The sequence below is a fragment of the Chelonia mydas genome, chromosome 7 (genome assembly GCF_015237465.2).
Source record: "Chelonia mydas isolate rCheMyd1 chromosome 7, rCheMyd1.pri.v2, whole genome shotgun sequence".
In the NCBI taxonomy this organism is placed as follows: domain Eukaryota; kingdom Metazoa; phylum Chordata; order Testudines; family Cheloniidae; genus Chelonia; species Chelonia mydas.
In genome coordinates, this window is record NC_057853.1 from 4,438,066 (window position 1) to 4,455,946 (window position 17,881).

Here is a 17,881-nt window from a genome sequence, read left to right on the forward strand (position 1 = left end):
GATGGCTGGTCTCAGCTGGAAGCATTTTGGGCTCACAATAGGCCACAGCAGTAAATAAACTTCCTTAGGCATGAGCTTGTTTCAATTTAAAAAGGGAGAGAGAGAGAGGCTTGCTTTTGTTGTTTTTTTTTTTTCCCTGAGACCTGCTACTGGGCTAAACATCCCTGCAGGGCTTCAGAATAAATTGTCAAAAGTAACTAAATCTAGACTGTTCTGTGAAAATCAACTTGGAATGGAATTTCATGTTGATATGTGCCAAAGCTGAGATCTGTGGAGACCTTAGTATCCAATAAGCATTCATATATTTTATGAAGAAGATGATTCCTATTGGCATTTTGAGTACTTTAAGCAAATCTGACCATACAGCTTGTTCTTCCAGTGGTGTATTTTTCTAGGAGCTGCCAAGGAAAAACTTTCCTCTTCATTTTGAGGGCTATGAGAACTTCATCAAACCAGTTTCTACTTATTTTCTTTCAGCTGGTTACACAGTGTAATGCAAAATATGTGGAATGCTTCAGTGCTCAGAAAGACTGCAACAAAGAGAAGAACAGAAACTCATCAGTTGTGCCATGTAAGATCACCTCTTTGGTTTGATTACTGCTTAGCATAACTTTTTGTGTTGAATTCTGTTGGTTATGCATGAAGAGGCATAGCTGCCAGGAAGGAGAAGGGTTGTGTTTTGTTCAGCCAAAGATGTCTTGTCTTTAGAAATTACTATGGTGAAACTGAGCAAAAGGACCTGGTGATGGTGTCAGCATAATGCATTGTCCAAGCAAAATGTTAATCTGAAGAGTTCAAGTTTTTGAATAATTATATGGGGTGGGGTGGGGCAGAATTTTTATCTAGGAAATCACAGTAATGCAGTCATGTTTGCATCTCTGTACTCGGATAATATCTCGCAATGCGATTGAAGTTGATTGTTTGGTAGTGTTGCTACTCTGCGTAAATTACCACATTTGGATGGCTCAGTAAGTAGCACAGTATCGCACTCCCCAAAAAAACTGGGGGACTTGGAATATAAACTACATTTCTTCGGAGGAAACAGAATGTGTTGAGGGAGTTATGTATGTCCTTGGGTGACTAATCAACAGGGATTGCCTCAGCTGTGGAGACAGCTGCCTGCTTGCCCCAAGGTCAGCAAAATGGTCATAAAGCAATGCTGGAAAAAGACCGGAGAAGCAAAATAAATCAGATGGTTTTGTGTGCAATTGGAGGCGAATAGAACACTGTAGTCAAGAATTATCTGAAATCCCCTGCCATCACTGTATAGGCTGTTATTTGATCATTCAGCCTGCTGTGAAAATCTTTGCTATAGTAAAATCTGATTCCTGAAATTACTTCGTCCTTTTAGGAATATTGTACAACTTTTCATTTTATATTCTGCTTTGGCTGGCAATGCTTTATCACAGTTAAAGTGCGGGCCTGCTGCTGGGGGAGATGGGAGTTGTGTTAGATCTGATTTGTTAAAGTCATCTCAGAAATTCATGCTTTCTGCACCATGCCATGACCAGACTGTGATCATTTTTTTCATCTTATAGCTGAACGTGCTAGGGTGGGTCTCGCGCCACTGCCTGGAATGAAGGGAACTGATTACATTAATGCCTCTTATATCATGGTGAGAAAGTCAGCACTTAAATATAGAGCAAAATCAACTGAAAGGTGCTAAGTACCAGATTCCTACAATTGTCTTAATTTTGCATATAATGATTGAGTATAAAAGATGACTTTTAACACATTTCATAATGTAAAACTTTTAACTATCTTTAATAAAATATCATTGTCTAAAATATTTAAATTATGCAAAGCATTTTTATGGAATGAATTTTTCCATTACATGCACTCAAATAAATATTGGCATTAAGAGTAAATGAAAACAGCAGGGACTCTGAGAAGTGGAAATGTACTCAGAGTGAAAATGGTTTGTGTAGAAATATTAATAATAGCACAGGAAAAAATTAAAGTTGTTCAGAATGTTTTCAGCTGTAGTCAAAACATTATCTGTTCCTATAAATAAAATGTCAGGCTTTAAAAGTACTCGGTGCAATAAGGGACGGTGTGGTTTTGTCTTTGCTTTATAAGGGTTACTACAGGAGCAATGAGTTCATCATAACCCAGCATCCTCTTCCACATACAACTAAAGACTTCTGGCGAATGATCTGGGATCACAATGCACAGATCATTGTCATGCTGCCAGACAACCAGAGCTTGGTAAGTTAAACACTTAACTATGTAGATACTATACTTCAATTATTGAGCATAGCAAGGTGCAGGAATTGGGTCACTCATGCAGGCTGGTTATGTTTCCGTTGAAAATATAGCTAATTTTGAGCCATATACTTAAATCTGGGTTCATGCGGTAAGCTTGTTACAGTCAACCATGTCGTTGCTCTCTTTCAAATCATGGTATCCTCCTGTAGGTGAAAGGTAACCTCAACTAGTGTATCCTGCCCAGACTGAATTCCTAATGCACTGAAGGAAATCATACAGCTTCCTCAGAGCAGAGCAAAAATGATAGTTTAAGACTCTGTGCTATGTGTTTGTGGCCCATGTGATGGAAAGGATGGGGACAATGAAGTTATTCGTTTGCCGGGGGCTAAGGTTAAGGACAGCAAGTGGTAACAGAGACAAGAGTGTAGTTATTAGTTTGCTCGGGGGGACCTAAGGTTAAGGAGATCAAAGAGAGGATAAATACATTATTTCTGATTGAAGGGGAAAGCAGTTGTGGTTGTATATGGGGATATAAATGGAAATAAAAGAGAGGGAGAATTCAAGTGTTGGAGGTGAGACAGGTGAAGGGTTAATGATAGCTTTCAGGTTAACTGGCATATGCTGAAGAAGAAGGAGTGCTGAAAGGCATTAAGGTCTGAACAGTTGATTTTTTTCATATGTGCCTGACTAAAGTGTAGCTGAGAATGGTAGGGAAATAATGGTCTTCATTACAAGAAAAGAGCGGTTGTGAGGGCTGCTATGTTTATATTCTTCCTTAGTGCGGTGAGATTAAAGGGATCAGCAGGAATTCCCAGGGAAAGAGCGTTCAGATAAGCACTATCAAGTCAAAAAGAATTGATGAAAAGAGAGAGTGTCTGGTGAAAATGAAGCAATGCTGCTGAACAGTTCTGATTATGATATAACTGGGAGAGGTGACACTTGGCTTGATAGGAAAATACCTTGGAAGGCAAATCATCTTGGAAGGACACATAGTGCCAGATTCTGCCTCTGTTGTGCTGAGGGTGGTGGGGGTTGCCCTGGAAACAGGCGCCGGAATTTGGCACAAACTTTGTGACATGTTTAATGTCAATGTGGGTGAAGCTGAACATACAGAGCTGAAAGAAAGATGACAATGCAGACTGACTACTGTGTCTGAGTGAGTTTAGTCTGAGGAAGAAGGGTGAAATTACTATGGAACAATCAATGATATTAGGGACTGTTTGAATATGGTTCTATAGACTGAAGGCAACCTTTCGAGAAGCACCTGAGTGACGGGAGCCTAAGTCCCGTTTTCAAAACAGACGTAAGCACTTGGGAGCCTAAGTATCATTGAAAGTCTTGCCCTGGGCCACAGAGGGAGAAAATCGATTCATAGCTGCAGAGGATAATGGTTCATGTTTTTTCAGAAGGAAAAGCAATTTGCCTGATCTTGTCCTCGGAGACACAGGCAAGCAATGCCATGTAGTATGTCAAATTAGCTTCTGTGCTTATGCTGGTGTGTGCCGTATGTCCCTGCATCCAAGAACAGGCACGGGCCTTGGGTCTACTATTACTTCCGTCCTTTGGATCAGTGACTTAGGGTGCACAGTTGTTTTTCAAAAACCATTTTCTTGATAGTATATTTTCTTGATAGTACTACAGCTGGTTATTCATTAAAAGTACTGAAACTCTTAATCCTTTTTTCCCCATCACTGTGCTCTTTTTATTTAGAATTTACCCTTGCTTCTTCAGTAGACGGTTTTTGCTGTAGCCTAAAGTTTACAGAGAATTAAGCTGACCTGCTGTTTTCCTCAGGGTTAGGAATGTTTGGGTTTCTTTTTCTCAGTTCATGAAATTTCAACACCTAGATATGACAACTTACAGTGTTCTGATCCAAAGCACAATAAAGTCAGTCAGAATCTCTCCCCTGACAGTATCGGGTTTGGATGAGACCAAGATAGATAGGAATTAAAGACAATAGCAAACAATTTCTAAAGTTCACTGCATGTTTCTAAACAGGTACCTGACCTGACTGCAAAAGAAAGGGAGTAATGTACTGGGTAGACAGCAGGTGGTGTAGTCTGGGAAAGATTGTGTCTACATAAAGGTTAAGTGTAAGTTAACTAAAATAACCATTTCCCTCTGAAACCAATTAAAAAACAGACTTGCACTATTTGGGAGGCACAGGAAGGATTACTTGAGGCTTGCTGACTACTATAATAAATCTCTTTTAGACACAAACAGTTTTAAGGATCACTTTCTGGTCATATCTATCTATCAAATCAGTTTTTGGATCCACTGGATTTTTCAGTCATGTGTAAAATAAGCTATTTGGAGGACTGCGGTGATCTGTTTGTTTTATTCCCCCAGGCAGAAGATGAGTTTGTGTACTGGCCAAGTCGCGAGGAATCCATGAACTGTGAGGCCTTTACCGTGACCCTAATCAGCAAAGACAGACTGTGCCTCTCTAATGAAGAGCAAATTATCATCCATGACTTTATCCTTGAAGCGACCCAGGTAAAGTGAACCCCCACAATAGGTGCATTTGGGCTCTGCCTTTCACCTAACATGTTAGTGCCTTCAGTTAAACTTTGCAATAAGACAGAGTTTGCAAATGATTTTCAGGAGGATTTACTTGTAAATATATTGCCTGTGTGCCCGGTGCAGGGGGAAGGATATTGCTCTCGGTTCCTTTTCCTTCTCACTCCCCAAAAGTTAGTTTTCCAAGTCTTTCACTTCCAAGAAGATTGCTTATCAGCATTCCAGTTCTCTAGATGGTTAGGCTAGAGCATTTCATCTCTGCTTATCTGATTCCAAAGTCAGGAGGTTTGTTTTTCATGCAGCAGTCACGGTAGTTGATTGACTTATTTTTTAAAAGACACTGAGATGCAGTGTCCCATTTCCCCTTTTATAAATTCAGATTTTATAAATGAATTGTTTTGAAGCGATGATGGTGGCTCTGCATTTGCTAAACCACATTTATATTGAGTGACAACACCTACTCTTTGACTGATATCACAATGGCAGATGTATTTAGCTGCAGGGAAGAAGATATTGTTACAAGCCTTTGGTAGCCTTTTTAGTCTGGATACCTTTGGTCGCTCTTCTCTTGTTTGACCAGCTGCCCTTTGAATATTAGAGATGCTGAAGAGGCCAGTGGACTAAGAAAGACCTATGTGGAGGTGGGCCCTGAATTGAAATGGAAAATATTGAAACAATTAAATATTTCATTATATTCAAAATTATTTAGTATGGGCCAAAACCTGCTCCCTGGTGCCTCTGAGATGCCAGAGCTGCACAGCTTGGCTGTGCGCTGCATTCACCCAGATCTCACTGACTCCTGCGTGGGCAACTACAGAGCCATTGCATGGCTGGATAATGTCTTCCCCTCTCCACAGGGGGCGACTAGAAGGGGTCACTGTGCATGCACATTGCCTGCCTCTGCATCACAGTGCCAGGGAGGGTTTTGTGTAGCTGAATGGCAACTAGTGGAATCTCACAGGGGCTACACAGCCTGCAGGCTGTTGAGTGATGGCTCTGAAATGGAGAGGGGCTAGGGAGTGGAGCGCTGTCCAGCAGGCAGGAGGTTCCCCCCATAGCAGTTAGGGGGAGGGGAGCATTGTGTTATCATGCAGGCAGGGGCAAGGATTACACAGGCACCTGCTGTACCACGGACATAAAGAGATTTATGGAAGACTACCCAGAAATGCTACACACCAACACGCCCTGGTCCTCTCGGGGAGCTGCAGGACCAAGAGCTCTGTGATCTGTCTCAGTGGTTCTCAGCCGGTGATCTGCACACCCCTGGGGGGTCTGCAGACTATGTCTAAAGGGTTTGTGAAAGGTTGTCGTTACCATAGAACAGTGGCTTGGAACCTGTAATCCACAGACCCCTGGGTGTCCGCAGACTATGTCGGTGCTTTCCAAAGGGGTCCACACCTCCAGGGGCCTGCAAATGAAACAAGGTTGAGAACCACCCATCTAACTTGCCTCTACAGAGTGGAGGACTCAACTTCCTCTCCCCACCACGGACCCCTTCAAAGAGAGAGAGGATCCGGTGACTTTGAAACAATTCTGGGATTTGTTCCTGGCTGTGCTTTCTCCTTGTGTAGCACCATGGAGCAGCACCATGGTTAATGCCGCCCTCGGGGAGGGAGGGAAGCGTAGGGTCCGTAGTCAGCTACCCAGAGAGAGGACTGGGAGAAAGTGCTGTGTGTCACCTCTGTTTCCCCCACCTGTGTGCCAGCCTATCTGTCCCAGGATTGGTCAGCTTGCTGCACAGCTGAATACGCAGCGGTCTGGGGCGCATCGACAGTAGAGTTGCACATAGGTGTGGATGATGCACACATCCACGTATAACGTAGTGACCTGCCGGGAGATGAGAAGACTGTTTCCATTTCTGCCCCCTCTCGTTTCTTTCATTGACGGGCAGACTGGGGAGGAATGTCCCGCTATCAAGCCTCAGCATCCCTAAGTGTATGAATGTGGAGTTAAAATGGCTAACGACAGGATGGTTTTTCGTTTCAGGATGACTACGTTCTGGAAGTACGCCACTTTCAGTGTCCCAAATGGCCAAACCCAGATGCCCCTATAAGCAGTACCTTTGAACTTATCAATGTAATCAAGGAAGAGGCCTTAACAAGGGATGGCCCCACCATTGTTCATGATGAGTATGTCACCTGCCTTCTCTCATTTACATACAGGTTGTACAAGAAATATTATGCTGGATAAGGGTGTAGATGGAGGAAAATGTCCTCACTTCTCTGGAGAAGATGGGTTTTCATGGCCTAAGCACTAGGATCAAAGTACCTAGGCTCCCTGAATTGCAGCCAGTCATGCTTCAAAGGCAAATAAATTGAGTTTAATGCAGCTTATTATGTTTGGGGCTTTCAGGCCAGACCCTAAAATCTGAGGTCTGCTCTGCATGAACGTTGGACTGCTCTGCACTGTGGAAACTCGCCCTGAAACTCCCCCCGCCCCCAAATTCTAATGGCTTTAAACCCCATGAGAGCCATAGTTTACACCAGACTCCAGAGTTGTTTTTTTTTATGAAATCAGTTTCAAAACCACTCCCAGGACTCCTGTAATAATATAGGTCTAATGTGCCACCTATGACATAGGGCTTTACTTCGACAGTATATAAGTAGGATTGAACAAGTCCAGCTCCGCTGGTTCTCAAGATGCTCAGCAAGGATTACTTGTGCCACAGAAGCTGAGGTTTGTTTATGGTGGGTTTATTTTCCCCAGTTCCTACAACCATTCTGTGGAGCCAGCTTGACATCAGCTGGATGAGAAGGAAACACCCACCCCCGCAAGAGGTGTCGCTGCTTTCTAACAAATAGTTCTGCAAAGCAACCACACGTTTGTGTGCCCAGTAACAATTCAACAGCTGATTATAGATGATGCTGGTTGTAAAGCAGAGCCTAGTGCCTGACAGCCCCACAACAGCTCTTCTCAGAGGGAGAAGTTCACCACCGTGCAGGGGACCAGCACAAGAACTATGCACCACTTAAGTCCCAAGGAAGCCCATGCAGGGTAAACTCTTAGTCTGGGAACCACTTTGAAGAACTCTTGTGAGAGCCATTAGACCATCCATGCTCTTCAGTCACTGTTGCAGCAAGATACATTGGAGCTAATGGGGAAATCTTTGAGGTCTTACTTATTTTGCAAAAGCATTACCATACACTGATATTTCAGTGTCAGACAGAGTAACGACTGAGATGTAAAATCGCCTGTTAATATTCTGCTGCTGCAAAGCAACCTTTCCGTCCACATCCCTGTACTGCTACTGCGACAGTTTCTCGTGACAAACTCCTACAAAGAGTGACTTGGGCCTGGGCAAGTGGTTTTTCTCCCTTTCTGCCTCACTAATGCATAGTGTAAGCTCTGTTGGGTTTTGGCAGCTTTTATTAATTTGAGGCTAGTTTTAATATTAATGCTTGGGCTAGTCTGTAGTGCCGTTTTCCTGCTCTTGCATTATTCAAGGTTATGCTTTACAAAATTAGAACCATTATTGATTTGGGCATTTCATGCTAGGCTCCCCTCTCTCTCCCTCCCAGAAAAAAAACCCAAAACAAATCCTCAAAACTGTGATTCTAAAAGCGCTGAGTTACTTTTTTCTGTAAATTGCTTTTTTGGTTTATTTGTCGTAGTCAGTGATTTTTATTTTTATGCCTAGCATATAATGTGTATTGCACCTTTGATTTGGAGGCTGAGCAAATGTAGCTGAAAATGAAAATCTCCCTTTAGTATGTGCAACAGCCGCATCCAATAATCCACTAATAATTACAACTGCAGATTAATCCCAATTGTATGGATTTGCAAATACTAAATTTAAGTGGGATTTAGGAAGTACTTGGTAGACGACTTGATGAAGAAACATTTCTAAAAAGTTCTGGAACTCCACCTACAAACCTCATGTTAAACACTAACAATTTACACCCAAATTTTCAAATTTTGGCTGCCTATATTTACGCACCAAATTAAGGGTTTTGTGGTCTGATTGTCCAAGATGTTGAGCACACAACAGTTCCCATTCAGGACACTGAGCGCTGTAGGTAATCAGCCTCTCTAAAAATCAGCCCATTAGTGCCTTAAATAGGCATTTGGGTGTCTCCCTTTAGGCAGCTATGTTGTCCTTAACCCATAAGGACAACGAGCCAGGCCTCGTTTGGTGTGCAGTTCACAGGTGAATAAGGCAAAGCCCATGCTGACTGAGGGTTTGTCTACACTACCCACCGGATCGGCAGGCAGCGATCGATCCAGCGGGGGTCGATTTATCGTGTCTAGACTAGACACGATAAATCAACCATTGAGCGCTCTCCCGTTGACTCTGGTACTCCACCAGAATGAGAAGCGCAAGCGGAGTCGATGGGAGAGCGTCAGCTGTTGACTTACCGCAGTGAAGACACCGCAGTAAGTAGATCTAAGTACGTCGACTTCAGCTACGCTATTCAAGTAGCTGAAGTTGCTTATCTTAGTTTGACCACACGCAGTAGTTTAGACAAGCCCTGAGGCGGGGTGCCTCACTTTTGACTAAATTCTGTTTGCAGTTATCTTTGGAAATCACCGAGGCAGTGTTGTGTTTAGTCATATTACAATGAGGCAGCGATCCTGTGGAAATAATAGCATGTAATCCTGTTGTTTCACAATACAAACATAGAAGGGGAAGCAGAGTCAAGGTTGGCTTGAGTTCTTAACATTCTTTTAACATAGTCTTTTCGTTTCTTTGCCATGGGTTTGTTGCTATGGGCATGGACATGGCTGGAGCTTGCTCCATACCAGCAATCCTGGCACAGACATTTGACCTGACTCTGGTATCTCACAAACAGATTCTGCGTTGCCCGCAGGTCACAAGCCATTGCTAAAATTCTGATTGGGTGCCTCCAGTGAATCGGTATCAGTAGCATTTCTTGAACGCCTTTATATTTGAGTCACACCCAGAAGTGCAGCCTTTTGCCTACAAACGAGCCCTAGCTCAATTGAAGGGTGTTAATGAGATGTTTGTCATTGACTCTTGGGCACTTAATATCCATCTTAGGCTTTGTTTACATTGGACTTTCGTTGGCAAAACTTTTGTCCTTTAGGGGTGTGAAACGCCCCCACCAACCCCCGAATGACAAAAGTTTTGTCAATGAAAAGCGCCGATGTGAACAGCGCTTTGTCGGCGGGAGAGCTCTCTTCCTGTCAAAGCTACTGCCGCTCTTTGGGGGGGGAAGTTTTTTGTTGGTGGGGAGGCTCTCTCCTGTCAACAAACAGTGGCTACGCTGCGTACCTTTTAGCAGCATGGCTGTAGCCGCACAGCTGTGTTGCTGAAAGGTACGTAGTGCAGACATAGCCTTCGACGGTCTTACCTAATTGTCAGAGGGAGAGGAAGAACTACGTTCGTTTTGGTTGTAATGGCTTGTGATTTGCTTGAGTTCCCATAAACGTACTGTAAAATACACTCCAACATAATGGAAACGCTTCTACGCAAACAGCGTGTGAAATTTAACTCTGCTTTTGTGCAGTCCAAGCAGGGTATTTTTAAATGGTTCACATTATTTGGTTGATATGGGTCTTTATATTGGAAACCACAGTTAGCTCAAAATAGCCAGTGTATGGTTAGTGCTGCTTTTCAATTAAAATGGCTAAAAATGACTTCTTCGCCCATATAGAGTAGAGCATTCAGTATTTATAAAAAATAAAGAAAACGGTGTCTATAGCACTTGAATAATCCTGAATCAAAGCTCCGGGGCAATTTGCCAAGGCGCCCAGGTTCACCTCTGTACATCTGACCGTGACAGTGTTGTGGTTTGCAGGTATGGAGCTGTGTCAGCCGGAACGCTGTGTGCCCTGACCACCCTGTCCCAACAACTGGAGAATGAAAATGCTGTCGATGTTTTCCAAGTGGCAAAGATGATCAATCTTATGCGGCCTGGAGTATTTACAGACATTGTAAGTCTTTCAGTGGAGGATAAAACTGATCCTTAGAAGGCTTGTGCTGACAAGTAAAACTTGAATTAAAACACGCACACAACGTGGTGTCCATTACCAAGCCTTGTTGCCTCTACTGCCAAGCAATGGAAGTTGCTTAATGGGCCTGTTTGTGTTTTCATGCAGCTCCGAGGCTCCCACACAGGCTCTCAGTACATTAAGCGCATTCAGAAAATAATCCCAACCCAGTGCTACCACAGCTTCAGCAGAACCAAAGAGAGGTCGCCCTAGTGAAATAATGGGCCCGATTCTGGGAGTCACTCCACTCCCTCTGCACTGAAAACATGTCAGAGTCCCCCATGGGTATAGACACAGTCCCAGCATAGGGGACAGAGGGGAGACTCGGACATAACGCACTGCACTTCAGCTGTCTTTGTCTGGTGGTCCCTAACCATAGGGTGACCAGATGTCCCATTTTTATAGGGACAGTCCCGTTTTTTGGGACTTTTTCTTATATAGGTTCCTATTACCCCCCACCACCTGTCCCATTTTTTCACAGTTGCAGTCTAGTCACCCTATCTAACCATAGCCAGTTGATGTAGTTCAGAATAACCCCCAGACTAAGACCCAGAATCAGGGAGCCATAACTGTCTTCTTCACCCACTCCTGCCCCCAAGGTGCCATCTGAGAATCTAGCCCGACATCTGTAGTTAGTGTCTGTTTATATTCTCAGAACCAATATACACAAAGATCATGAAATCACCGCCATTCTGACTGTCATTTTACATAGTCATTGCGCATAAATTTTAGTGTTGTTAAAGGTACACATAACAATGAAATGAAGGAGGAAAAAAGAAAATGGTGTAACTGGAAGGAAGCCCTGATTACTAGAAAGTTAGCAGAGGCCTTCTTAAGTTTACCCTGATAAGCCGTACAGTTTCTTGCGCATTACATAATGTACTTCACAAGTGCATTTCTGGCCTGACCCAATGCCTTTGAAATCAGTGGGAAGACTCCAGACAACACTGGATCAGTTCCTGTAAGAGTCACCCTGAGTCACCCTGAATATAAGGCAGTATTACATGTGCTGTGTTTGGTTGCTCACCAGATAGTCTTCTTCGCCATCTTTAGGATCCAGATTTGTATGCATTAAACTGACAAAACTACAAAACTGACAAACTTACTGCTTCCTACTCTGTAACATCTTAATGCTTTCACGTGGTAACAACAGTTGCTTGTTATGTCCTCTGAATATGGGAGGATTTTAACTCTATAGTTTAAATAGTTTAAAGTTTACTGGCTTGATATGGGTATTGACTGGGTAGAGAAGACAGCAAGATGAAAGTAAATAAATATTCTATAAGAATTTGAAAACATGGCAGCATGCCTGTGAAGTACATTAGTTGAGCATGATCTGTTACTGAATTTCTTGACCACATTTACCAATTACACTCATATTGGTGGTTTTACTGGCCCCATGCATTTCATGTTAAAATAATGGGTTCATTCTGATGACTCTTCATGACCAGCTACACTGAAAATGCAAAGCAGAAATGCATTCTCTTAAACAGCATGGGGATTGAAACCATTTGTCCTTTTCATTCTAGGAACAGTACCAGTTTCTTTATAAAGCAATGCTAAGCTTGGTGAGCACTAAGGAAAATGGAAATGGTCCCATGACACTGGACAAAAATGGCGCTGTGATGGTCAGTGATGAACCGGATCCTGCAGAAAGCATGGAGTCTCTTGTCTAATTGGAATCTTGAAAAGGCACTTCATTTGTAGAACTTCTGAAGACGGAGTGAACTTTTTTGAGGCCTTTTTTGCCAGACTCTAGGTTATACAATAACCCAATTACTTTTTTACACTGATAAAAGTTTTTATATTTATTTTTTGCCATTTTATGTCTTAATGGTAGCCTACTGAGCATTTGCACCTCTGTTTCTTTCACACAGCGCACCGCCATTTTCTCTAGTTTGCACTATATGATCAGTGTTACTGCCTATAATACTCTACTACAAAAGCAAGCCCTGACATTCCATGACAGCAAACGTTACTTTTTAGTTTAAATGCAGTGAAGTTTTGTTAACTACAGTGACCCTTGAATCTTAAATCTTGAATGCTAGACCAGATAGATTCTTTCTACAAGAAATACTGCACCCCTTCAGACTCCTAATATTTATTGCTTTAATTTTAATTGTTGTAGGTCTTCTGTATTCCAATTCAGTGGATAAGCAATATTCATCCTTTCTTGATAAAATGTGGCAGGTGATTACTAGCTACAGTGAAGGTAGAATAGCCTCATGGAGCTGAAACAATTGCTTTTGTATTGTTTCAGATTCTGCTTTTGTATACTTTGAGGCCTAAGAATTGCTTCACATGGAACACATAAAATTACATTCAAAAAACATATAGAACAACTCATACCTGGGACACAGTCACAGATTTTGACATTACAGCTTCAAAGCTTCCCCAATTATTCAGAATAAAAATGTCAGTTTTAGATTTTAAAACCGCCATATGGGAAAGTGTGTTATTTTTTATTTTCATCATAGCGAATTCAATGAAAACTCTGCTACAATCTAAAATAGGTCTGTTTTCAGACACATGAAGGTAGCAATATTTTACATTACTAAGCTATTCAATCTTTTAAACACATTAATTTCCTTACTATTTCTTGAACAGGACCTCACACCTAATCGTATGTCACATGGCGAAGACAGGCGTTTCTTAATTTCATAACTGTTAGATGCCATTTTTACAGGTGTGTAATTTTCATATTTTAGTGCTAAAACATAAAGTACTGATCCATATTTACTGGTGAAGCAAACTAATAAAAATAACTACCTATAAAAGTACATTCTTCCTCTTTTATTTTTTGCCAAACTAATTATTTAGTACAAACCTCTTGATTCCATTCTCCCTCCCACATAAATCAAACATTTTCCCCAAATTACGTTATTTAAACAGTGTTGTTATCTTGAGCACTTAGGTGTAATCCCTCATTGGTTCCCTAATCCTGTGCATTTTGATCCCAGTTGAGCAAAGTACTTAAGTCCATCCCTATCTAGCAAAACCCTTAAGCAACTGCTTAAAGCTAAGCACATCCATAACAGCTTTGCTAAATAGGTATGGTTTGCTCTAAAATTGGATGTGTTAATTTGACAGTTTGGATGTTTGGTGTAGATTTAAAGGCATTATCCCTTATATAGAGATTTATTTTCATTAGTTTTAAATTCCAACCAAACAAAAAGGGCACTGTAATGTTTCAGGACTTGCTGTCAAAATATTACAGCATATTTTTCACTTACATGTAAAACCATGGGTTTTCTTCCTGTTTTCAGTACACCCTCACTCGGATGTAAGCATCTGACAGGCAAACCCACTTCTTTGGTTGAATTATTAATTTGGGTTTCTGGCGGGTTAGAGATAAACTAGTGATTCTGTGCATTTTCATACGAAAGGACATTTAAGTGAACTTCAGTTGGTGTAAATCAGTGTAGCTTCACTGATCTGAATGCAGCTATGCTACGTTACACAGGCAGAGCAGCTGGCCCTTTATTTTTAATGATGGAAAGATTTCTTCATGCTGACAGACCTGGTTCATCCAGTTTTCTAAGCATTTGAAAGATTTCAACAGAAACAACTATGTCGTTACCTTGAATTTATCTGAATTTATTTAACCTCTTGATACTAGCGGTCCAAAATAGCTGCTGATACCACACAGTGATGCATAATACGTTCCTGTTTTCTATCAGAAAATCCCATGTCCAGCACCAAGGAATTGATTCGAATAAAAAAATGTCAAGATGACTCAGAATAACCCTTCAGTGCTAGTGCTGTGGAGCGCCCATCAATAGCCAGCATTAGGCAGCTCAGCACTCAGGGGTCAGCCAGTCTAATCTGCTAAGAGTTCAGATTGGCTTTCCAATCTCTTCAAAAACAGGAATCCTTCAAGCACATTTCAAGTATTGCTGTCCACACTGCTTAGGCTGGGGCTGAGAGGCTTCCAAGCGAAGTTAATTTGCCAATCTGCGCTGGTGCCGGACGCTTCAGTGCACCCATTGCTGGCAATGGCCGCTGCACCGGGAAATTCCCGCTCTTGGCACGGAAGGACTGATCAGCTCACATCTGAAAGATCTGAGTTCCTGGGGGGGATATAATTCAGGTCCTGGCAAGAACAAAATGGCTTGCAAATTAACAGAGGTATTTAGAGAGTTGAATTTGTTCAGTCCATTTAGTAATAAGTTACTCTTCATTTCAGTGTGGTTTGGGGGAGGCAGTAGCAGAGTGGAAGTGGACTGTTTTAATGAGACACTGCCCGGCTCTTCTTGGGCTGGTTCCTTACATTTGTGCCATTTTTTTTAAAGTCAGATGAGATATGGGAACAGGGTTGAATGTTGATGAATGTTTTTGAAACCCAGGCATTTGTATTAGCATTCTCCCATACCTGAAACACTTACACAGGGCTTAACCCATGGGGAAATAACTGTGATGGATGTCTTGACTTTCCCCTTGCTTTTTTTTCTCATGGGAATCAAGAAGTGTATTACTATTATGTTCAACTGTGAAATAGCCAGCAGGATGGCAATGTCATGTTGTCCATGAGGGTGGGTGGGGATAGGAGTTCCATGCAAAGGTCAGAAATAAGAGTGCATGGGCCAAATTCATTCATTCAAGCAGCTGCAATTCTACTGACTTAACAAGATTTGCACCTGTTTCCCTGGGGCTGCGTGTGACTGAACATATGTTAACAGATCCTTACTCATAGAGGTATGCTGAGATGCTGGCATTTGTCTGTCTCAAGTCCCACGCGTGCAGGGCAACAAACTGGCACATTTTTGCTGTCACCACTCTGCCCCTACACACATTGTGATGACATTTCAATCGTTATTACAATATAGTTGTGATGCCTTTCACACATTGGAAATTCTCGAAGGATGTGCAAGTCTGCAAATTAGGAAGAATTTAAGCATTGCTTGGCTGTAAACAATGGTCCTCACCACTTGCGCTAAAGGGAAAGGGGAATAATGGATTGCAAACGAGTGTGTGTGTTTTCGGGTGTGTGTGCACACACGCTTTCTAGAAAATGTTATTTCCCCATGTTTTATAAGGGTATTCGGCCGGGAGACCAGGCGAGAGAAGTACAGGGCTTTTATGAACTGAGTCCTTAGTAATGACCAAGAATTTCTGCAAAAGCTGCTCTCTGTTAACAACATCCAAAAATCAGTGACATTCTCCGTCTAAAGCCCCGATCCGTCAGACACTTACCAACACGTTAAACTTTACACATGTGAGTCGTTCTGTTAAAGTCAGTGGCACTACTCGCACGTGTCCAGTGAAAAACATTGAACAAGTGTGTGCAGGACCCAGGGCTAAAGAACCTTCATTCTGAAGCAGCATTTGTCCTTAACATTTCTGTTTCTAAATATGACTTTTGGAAACAAAAAAAAGGCTAAAGTTTATTCTTTGTGTTTGATTCTGATCTTTTATTCCTCTCCTGTGGATCCATTCTGTGTTACTGGATTTATTTACTGGATCAGCAAGGTTTCAATCCTTTTTCAAATATCTGATTGCTTGAATTGCTTCCCTCAGAGTAATCTGTTGGAACACTAGAAAAACAACCTTTCTAATGACACAGCACAACTGCCCTGTTGTTCATCCTTTTCTGTTTTTTTCAACAGATGCATTTTATTTGAAAGTTAAAATATAGATATCAGTTTTTACCAAAGATACCTATTACTAATTCTCAGAAAAAAAAATCTTAATTTAAAGAAAAAATAATAAAATGTAGGAGTCTAAAATATTTTGCAGTCATGCTCTCAAATTCATTCTCTTCTGCCATCAACTCCTGTGTTCTGAAGTTTATGTTCAAATGGTGCCAGTGAATTTTTATATGAAGGCAAAAAGGCATAATTGTTAGTCCACTGCATTGCTTTTATTTCCCCCACTTTCTCTCTTTGTTGCCATTCTAACAATGTAAACTACATTGACTTTGCTTATCTAAGGAGAAGGCACACAAAATGGAGAGAGGAAGAGAAGGAACTGTAATGAAGAGATTTGGCCTCGACTTTATCTTTGCTGTTAAACTGTTTTTAGTATTTTTGTTAAATATTTGCAAAGGGAAGCATTTTCTACAGAAGATAATTAATTAATTTCAAGAAAAATGTCTTGAGTTTTAAGAATAAACATGTCTCCAAAAGAGGAGATAGTCAATTTTATAAAATGTCACAACTCTCCAACATTTGGGGTAGTGACTTTTTTGTTTGTTTGTTTTGTTAGAACGTTTGAAACTAGCAAGCAGCCATTGTTTCTAAAGAACTAAGCATTCACATCTACTCATAGTTCCTTTTCCTTCATTTTGAAATAGCAGAAATCCTTAAAACTGTAAATATTTTGTTGCTTGGGTAAGCATCTTCTGGGAACTTTGTATCTATGGTATATAATCATAGAATTTTATATTTTCATATAAAGCTAATTTTTTTCTAGTTTCAACTCCTTCATAGTTTTTTTGTGGTGGACATGTGAAGACATACTTTCTGTGTATTGAAGTAGTGAAACACGATCATCACATTCCAAAAAGAATTCAACACGTTTTTTCTTTGGGGGCAGTGATTGTGAAAGTTGGATTTTCTTTCAATTCCATTGTCAGTGTGTGTGCAATAGGATTAGACTTAGTCAGCCATTGGAGAAGTTCGTCTCATTGATCCATTCCGGGGGGAGGGGGGAGAATTGGTGTTTGGTTTTGGGAAGTTTTTTTTGATTGCTTTTTGTTTTGTTTTTGGTTTTGGTTTTAGGGGGTTTTTTTGTTTGTTTTGGGTTTTGGTTTTTTTGTAACTTGAAAATCTCCTTTTTGTTATGTTTAAAACTATATCAAATCATTCTATGATAGTGTTATTTAATATGTAAATTGTATTGCTATACATAAAATAAAGTATGGTTTTTGATGTATTTTACAGACTTCTTTGTTATTTCTACCAGATTTGTACAAAATACCAAAGTTTAGGTGTATATTTCATTAGAGGAGGAGTGTTCGGCTGCTCAAGGCCCTGATCCTGTAATCCCTACTCAGATAAAATCTCCATTGACTTCAGTGAGTAAGGATAAGGGCCCTGATCCAGCAAATCCCTGCACCCCTGAGTAACTTCACTCATGTGACGAGTCCTATTGAGGTCAATGAGACTGGGCATGTGAGTGAATTAATGTATGTGTTGGCAGGCTCAGAGTGTAAGGACTTCAAGCTCCGGCCCAGCACTACTCTCTTTCCTTATGGCTAATG

The 17,881-nt window shown here is 41.3% G+C and overlaps 1 protein-coding gene across 7 annotated transcripts in view; it reads left to right on the forward strand.

Annotated features, from left to right (window-relative positions):
* Positions 1 to 17,553, forward strand: part of PTPRG (protein tyrosine phosphatase receptor type G) — a 610,647-nt gene extending 593,094 nt beyond the window's left edge. For all 7 annotated transcript variants that reach the window (XM_037903818.2, XM_037903817.2, XM_037903820.2 and 4 more), the window contains 7 exons: positions 478 to 571; positions 1,539 to 1,615; positions 2,080 to 2,208; positions 4,558 to 4,704; positions 6,715 to 6,857; positions 10,488 to 10,623; positions 12,210 to 17,553. In XM_037903818.2, the coding sequence (XP_037759746.1) occupies positions 478 to 571; positions 1,539 to 1,615; positions 2,080 to 2,208; positions 4,558 to 4,704; positions 6,715 to 6,857; positions 10,488 to 10,623; positions 12,210 to 12,356 (873 nt within the window). In that variant the 3' untranslated portion in view covers positions 12,357 to 17,553. The remainder of the gene's footprint in view (positions 1 to 477; positions 572 to 1,538; positions 1,616 to 2,079; positions 2,209 to 4,557; positions 4,705 to 6,714; positions 6,858 to 10,487; positions 10,624 to 12,209) is intronic.
* The last annotated feature ends 328 nt before the right edge of the window (positions 17,554 to 17,881 follow it).